Genomic DNA, 7,914 nt, shown 5'->3' on the forward strand with positions numbered 1-7,914 from the left:
AAAAAAAAAAAGAGAGAGAGAGAGAGAGAAAGAGTATAGGAGTTTGAAAATGTGCCTGAAGCTTTCTTTTACCATACGGGAGAGGACAAGTTTAATTAGACATTTTCAATAGTAATTCACTGGTCATATGGTATGTTAACAGACGAATTATTTGAATGCTGGAAAAAGGAAGATTTTTGCAAGCCTTTCCAAAATATAACTGCCTAATGTAATCCTCAATTACTCAGCATATATTCTATAGAGGAAAAAGTGCTTTAGACTCAAAATACCAAGTTCACATATGAAATAGCAACATACCTACTTTTTATATATCAGATGTTGAGATTATTTCCCCATCCCCAAACACAGTAATCTGATTTAAAAGCAGAATTGGTTTTTATCTAATTATACAATATTTTTAGTTTGAGAATAGTTGGTAGTTCAACAGTTTCCCTCACTTACAGCTATCTTCTATTCCACCACTCCCATTTGCTACCACATGTTCACACATACATCCCCTCACAGAATTATGGGAATAATAATTGCTTCTAAGAAGGTAGAAATGAAGGTCCCAATGATTAATTTATGCTAGCAAGAAGTAGCACAGGTATGCTTAACCCAAAACCTTCTTTTTAGGTTCCAGCTCTTGATCAACAACAAAAACCTGAAAACTGTCATCATAAATTGTCCCGATTTAATGACTTCATACTCACACTTACACAGAGCTTTGTACATAGTAAGTACTCAATAGATGTTACCTATTTTTATTACTGACACTATTACAAATAATATAGCCCCCAAGTGGCTTAAAATAGTATCATAGAAAAACATGAGCATATCTAACCAATAACAGAAAAATTATCATGGAAATTACTTATATATGGATACATCAGACAATTGTGGGTTTTTTTTTTTTTTGATGTGAGTTAATTCTTACTCCTACCCTAGAGTCTATATAATGGCAAAATGGCCACTCTTGGTGAATATTAATGCAACAGTCCAGTCCACAGACCACTGCACAGGCTCTGAGTGATGAACAGGGATGAATGGACTATACTTTATAATTGAGTACTGTAGAACTGGAAACTAAAGCTAAATATCCCCCACCCTCCATGCAACGATTTAGACTTTCAGATGTGTTTCTAAGAGAATGAACCTAACTTTAGAAAAATCTGTTACTCACCACAGCAAAGACAAAGTCAAGATACTTAATAGTGCTGCTATTCAGCCTAAGTAGAGCAGTGTGAGACTGGCAGCTGCCGGTGGAGTGAGTTGTATTGGGGTTCACGTTAATAACTGAAGCAACCTTCAGGAGAAGAAGAAAGGGAAAAGGTACAGGTTAGCTATCAAAGTGGCCAGCAAAGTCTTATACTCTAAAAAAACCAACTTCAGCGTAGAACAAAAAATCTTTTGTCTGGATACTTAAATTCATGGTGTCTTAACTTTCAAACAAAGTTGGCATGGGCCCTCAAGCTATGACTCAGACAACTTAAAAAAAAAAAAAAAAAAAAAAAAAAAAAAAAAAAAAAAAAAAAAAAAAAAAAAAAAAAAAAAAAAACCAAGAAGGAAGCTTCTACAGTAATGAGCCAAATAAAAACACACATTTTTATGGAGCACAAGAGCCATCTGTCTCGCTTGTTTAAGTCACAGGATCCTGGAAATCGGATGTTCCCTGGCACTCCCTCTATGCCCTCAGTGACATCATGTACTTGAACACATCTACACGATCCGAGTCATCAAATAGCTGGAGAAATGGATAGCTGTGCCATTCCTGTATGCCAACCTACAGTGCATTTCAGATCAAAGTGTGAAGAAGTTATATTTTAAACTGACCGAAATAAAGGCCAACTGTTTGTACTCTGATCCACTGATGGTAAACAGAATCCAAATCCGAAAGAGTACTTTAAACTGCTAGATTTTCTGCTAGCCAAGACAACCTGAAAGTGACATTAACACTTCATGGTTATAGCAACTCCTAACTAATCAGGCTCAACAAGCCAACATGAAATCTCCATTTAAAACTGAATTGGTGGCTCACATCTATAATCCCAGCACTGTGGGAGGCTGAGGCAGGCAGATTACGAGGTCAGGAGTTCGAGACCAGTCTGGCCAACACAGTGAAACCCTATCTCTACTAAAAATACAAAAAAATAGCCAGGCATGGTGGCACACGCCTGTAATTCCAGCTACTTGGGAGGCTGAGGCAGGAGAATTGCTTGAATTAGGAGGCAGAGGTTGCAGTAAGCCAAGATTGCGCCACTGCACTCCTACCCAGGCAACAGTGCAAGACTACATCTGAAAAAAAACCAAAACTGAATCGGGTCAGGCACGGTGGTTCATGCCTGTAATCCCAGCACTTCGGGAGGCCAAGGCATGCAGATCACTTGAGGTCAGGAGTTCAAGACCAGCCTGGCCAACATGGTGAAAACCCATCTCTACTAAAAACACAAAAAATTAGCTGTGCATGGCGGTGCACAGCTGTAATCCCAGCTACTCAGGAGGCTGAGGCAGGAGAATCACTTAAACCCTGGAGGCGGAGGTTGCAGTGAGCCAAGATCACAGCACTGCACTCCAGCCTGGGTGACAGTATGATACTCTATCTCAAAAATAAAAACCAAAGAAGAACCAAAAAAGAAAAAGAAAAAGAAAAAGAAACCGGAATCATTCTAGTAACACTACCCTTGGGCTGAAGGTAGGATACACAATATTTGAAATGAAATACAAAAAGGATGTATTGACAAAAATGGACACTTATACCTTATCCTGAGTGATGTTCAGCTGCAGTCCCATGGTAGCCAGCAGACAAGTACCATTGCCATTATTAACTGAATAGGTTCCAGCTTCTGGTTTTTCCTTTGGAGTAGGTGTTGTAGTAGGAGATGGCACAGTGGTGTGTATGGTGGGTACCACTGTCGAAGTTTTGTCTTTATCACACAGGAACTCTAAAACAAGCAAAAAGGGCCAAAAGAAATTAAAGTGGGCTTTTTCTTAATTCACAAGGCCAGGGAAAACAAAACAAAAAAATTCTCATAATAGAAGTCCAAAAGAGTTGGATTAGGGGAAGAGATACCTTGTTAGGATATTTGAAACTAAATTAGGCAGAAGTTCCTAAACTGCTGCTTCATATACAGACAATCTACCTGAATTAGGACACAGCAGGCAAACTCAGGATGCAGCCATATATTTTACCTACTCACACATGGCCACATACTCATCTTTTTCAGATCCTTAAATCATTTCATTCCCAAAGAACTCTGCCTGCCTCTGATACGAAATTCAGAGATATAAGTCTTGAATCTTTTGGTTCTTTATTCCTACATACAACCACCACAAGGAAGGATACTATTTACTAGAAAAAAGCTTAGAAATCATCAAAGGACTTAAATACAAATGAACCATTTATCTGCATTAGCCCTATGGCAAATCATAAACATTTCAACCTCTTTTTAGGAAGTGTTAGTTGTTTTCCGGAACTGGTAAATCAGAAATTATTACCTTTCCATAAAGCTATGTAAAAATTATAAAATCAACTTTAAAAATTCAAGATTAGAACATGAATCTGATTTCTAAGCTCTGGTCTTAGAACTGCTAAAAAGTTGATAATCAAGCTATCTGAGATCTGTTCAAACAATGATTAGGTTTTACCAGCTGAGAACAGTATATGTAGGGCCTTTTAAAAGACCACTCCACAACATGTACACCAAAGACTTTAAATTGTAAGTTCCACAAGAATAAGAATTGCTATTATTTACAAAAACTTTATAGCCTAGTAGAAGCTATGAATAAACCTTAACATATAAATGCTTTCAGATAACAACTTCAATGAAAGCTACCTGGTATACTCTACTATTAAATTAGGATCCAAGTATAGAAATACATACTTCAAGTACTCACCATTTTTGCTCACTGTGCCGTTTTGGACAAAAGCTTGTACGTGAACATCCCAATATTGCTGGACAACATCATTATTTTCCAAAGTTGATAAACTATTGCATCTAAAAAGCTCATTCAATGGAATTTCGATGCCCAGAGGATGATAAACAGTATGCATTCCTATAAAACAAGATTAACAATGGCTGTTTCCAAGAAGGTAGGAGAAAAGGGATAATATAAATATATTTGTATAGGCTTTCTTCTTCTCTCTGCCTGCCCCACCCCAGGCCCAAAGTAACAAAGGGTATAGCATGCTCAAGGGCATGACCAGCTCACTGTGGCTAAAACATAAGGAGCAAGGGGAAAGAAGAAATGGGGGTTAGGGGCTAGACACAGTGGCCCACACCTATAATCCCAGCACTTTGGGAGGCCGAGGTGGGTAGATCACCTGAGTTCAGGAGTTTGAGACCAGCCTGGCCAACATGGTGAAACCTTGTCTCTACTAAAAATATAAAATTATCCAGGTGTGGTGGCATATGCCTGTAATCTCAGATACTTGGGAGGTTGAGGCAGGAGAATTGCTTGAACCCAGGAGGCAGAAGTTGCAGTGAGCTGAGATCATGCCACTGCACTCCAGCCTGGGCAACAAGAGTGGAACTCCGTTTCCAAAAAAAAAAAAAAAAAAAAAGGAAACAAGAGAGATGGATTAATCATGGATTTGTGTAGTAAATCCTTATTTTTATGCTACTGTTCCCAAGTAAGTTATATTAACTCCAATGAGCTTATAGAATCTTTTCCTGGATGAAATTTAAAGATGATCCCATTTCAGGGAATCTTCAGAATATGAAAGCAGTAAGTTACAGCCATTTCGTATAGTTTTACTTAGCCTCCCTATAGTGAAACTTCAAATGAGATGATCACCCAAGTGGTTTGTCTTCGTTTGGAAAAGTAGCAAGAAAGGAAACTATCCAAGGTCCTTAATACAGGCTGCCTTCTGTGCCTCTCCATCACGTAGCAAGCAGCCATATAATGCTGCCTTGGCACCCCCTAATGGCCATAGGAGTTTTTTTTAAAAAAACAAATGAACTAGAACATTTTTCCCAGAACTGCTTCTCACCGTTAACAAAAATGAATAGATACGTGAACTGGCTGTATATAGACAGACTTCAAACACAAATGAGGGAAAAAACAACTTGCAGATATATTGGAGTTATACTATGAATAGCTTTTAAAACTGTATATTGCTTATGAGCATGTACTTATGTAGTAAAAAACAAACATAAAGATAGGAAGGTAATACCCCAAATTCGTGAGAGTGTTTGCCTCTTAGCAGGCAAGGAGGAAAATGGGTCTGGGGAATGGAGACAAAAGACATATCAAGTGTATCTTCAACGTTTTATCTTTTTAATCAAAAAGTGACACAAACATTAAAAAAACAGCACTTATTAATTCTGGATAATGGGTACATATAGGTCTGTTATATTATTCTCTGTACATATGTATAATCTTTATATATGTGTGTGTACACACACACACACACACACACACACACACACACAGGTAGGGCCTTTTAAAAGACCCTTATTATATATATATAATTTACATATATATAATTTTTTTTAGATGGACTCTTGCTCTGTGTCCCAAGCTGGAGTGCAGTGGCATGATATGAGCTCACTGCAACCTCTATCTCCTAGGTTCAAATGGTTCTCATGCCTCAGCCACCCAGTAGCTGACATTACAGGCACACACCACCATGACTAGCTAATTTTCTTATTTTTAGTAGAGATGGGGTTTCACCATGTTGGTCTCAAACTTCTGACCTCAGGTGACCCACCTGCCTCAGCCTCCCGAGTAGCTGGGATTACAGGCGCAAACCACTACTGCCCAGCTAATTTTTGTGTTTTTAGTAGAGACAGGGTTTCACCATGTTGGCCAGGCTGGTCTCGAACTTCTGACCTCGAATGATCCACCCGCCTCAACCCCCCACAGTGCTGGGATTGCAGGCGTGAGCCACCACGCCTGGCCATAAAGTAGTATTCTTGAAACGCTGAACTGTATCAAAAACAACTATCAACAGTCCATTTCAGGAAGTCATTTAACATTCCAAATAGTTTCAAATATCTTATTACATAGAAAGTAGTAATTTAAAAAGTAATCCTATCTTTGTTTTAAATAAAAGGGGAGAGAGAGAAGTGTTAACATTTCAGGGTCCATAGTTTTTCTACCCAAATATGTCAGATTAAACACCTCCTAATAACTGCTAACAACTGCTGCCCCTGTGGTTCAGTCATTTGTTACATCAGCCTTTGATTATTATAACAGTCTCTTAAACTGGCATCTCTGCCTGCAGTCTCCTCACTTCTCAACTAATCCTGCAGAATTTCTTTATAAGCTACTGTCTCTGCTTTGTTATATCATTCTCCTGCTTTAAAAACCTAAAATGGTTCCCCAGTGCCTACCCCATCATGCTAAATATCTTTCCTTGGCTTCCAAGGCCACCTATAATTTAGGCCCACTGCCCTTAGCCAACTTTATTTTTCTTCTGCTACACACACAGCCTCTGTTTTAATCAGGCAGTTCTCCAATTACTGCTGCATATGCCATGCTTCCCCTTGCTGGAAACATCCTGCTCAAAATCCTCTGCTTACTTAAATTCTACCATTAGCTGAGTTGCAGCTCAGGTTCTACTTCTCTACCATGCTTTCTCACTACTCTAACACACACTGAGGCTTCCTTTATCACGCCTCCTTATCAGGACCACTTGTGGGAACACTTTTAAATTAGCCAGTCTTTTTTTTTTTTTTTTCGAAACAGGGTCTCTCTCTTTCTTTCTCTGTGTGTCACCCAGGCTGAGTGCGGTGGTGCGAACATAGCTCATTGGAGCCTCAACCTCCTGGGCTCAAGCGATCCTCCACCCCAGCCACCCAGGTAGCTAGGACCAAAGGCACACACCACCCCACCCAGTTTTGTTTTGTTTGTAGAGACGAAGTCTTGCTATGTTGCCCAGGTTAGTCTTGAACTCCCTGGCTCAAGCGATCATCCTGCCTTGGCCGCCCAAAGTGATGGGATTACAGGCATGAGGCACTGTGCCCGACCTAAATCAGGCACTCTTAACCACAGGGATCCACATTTGGGCTCAGGAACTATGATCCATATGCAAAGTTTACTGCGTACTTTTTCTTTTTTGAGAGAGAGTCTAAAGGTTTCCTCACACTGTCAGAAAAGATTTATGAACCCTCTATTCCTTCAAACAAAAATGCAAACAACAACAAAGTCAGACTGAGCTCAATGTTTTCCAATTTTTCCACGTAACTTGGGAATTGCATTTAGCTTTGTCTCCCCAGCTCATTCTTAGGCTATTTGAAAGTGAGGGGCAAATCTTATACTAGCTCTGAAAGGCAAATCAGGGCACAAAGATAAACTGGTAAGACAGCCAATAACCATTTGTTTTAGTTATACTCTCAAACTAGGAGATTAATAAAAAGAACATAGGATTTGATTTCCAAGTCTCATTCTACAATACCTCCCAAGTCTTACACGAGCTTATTTACTTCTGGTTCTTTTGAATATTATCTTTTGATATCCCTAAGTCCAAATGAGTTATTAATCCCCAGGTCTAGGCAACTAAAGCTCATCTACCTGTGTTTCTAGGGTCAGAATGAAACACTGTCTGTGAGAAGAGTTAAGTTACTACAAATACCACATTAACTCAATCTCAGTGGGTGGAGGGGGTGGGAGAAAGAAGAGAATTATATCCCTAACAAAATTAAAATCTCGACTGGGTGTGGTGGCTCACGCCTGTAATCCCAGCATTTTGGGAGGCCAAGGTGGGAGGATCATCTGAACTCAGGAGTTTGAGACCATCCTGGCCAACATGGTGAAATCCCGTCTCTACTAAAAATACAAAGATTAGCCAGGCACGGTGGCACGTACCTGTAATCCCAGTTACTCGGGAGGCTGAGGCAGGAGATTTGCTTGAACCCGGTTGGCGGAGGTTGCAGTGAGCCAAGATCAGGCCACTGCACTCCAGCCTGGGTGACAGAGCAAGACTCCATCTCA

The 7,914-nt window shown here is 39.7% G+C and overlaps 1 protein-coding gene across 3 annotated transcripts in view; it reads right to left on the minus strand.

The window, feature by feature from the left end:
* Positions 1-7,914, minus strand: part of LAMP2 (lysosomal associated membrane protein 2) — a 43,852-nt gene that overhangs the window by 19,272 nt on the left and 16,666 nt on the right. For all 3 annotated transcript variants that reach the window (XM_017516341.1, XM_017516342.2, XM_017516343.2), the window contains exons 4-6: positions 3,874-4,032; positions 2,737-2,921; positions 1,163-1,285 (exon numbers count right to left, since the gene is read on the minus strand). In XM_017516341.1, the coding sequence (XP_017371830.1) occupies positions 1,163-1,285; positions 2,737-2,921; positions 3,874-4,032 (467 nt within the window). The remainder of the gene's footprint in view (positions 1-1,162; positions 1,286-2,736; positions 2,922-3,873; positions 4,033-7,914) is intronic.

The sequence above is a fragment of the Cebus imitator genome, unplaced genomic scaffold, assembly GCF_001604975.1.
Source record: "Cebus imitator isolate Cc_AM_T3 unplaced genomic scaffold, Cebus_imitator-1.0 Scaffold580, whole genome shotgun sequence".
Classification (NCBI taxonomy): domain Eukaryota; kingdom Metazoa; phylum Chordata; class Mammalia; order Primates; family Cebidae; genus Cebus; species Cebus imitator.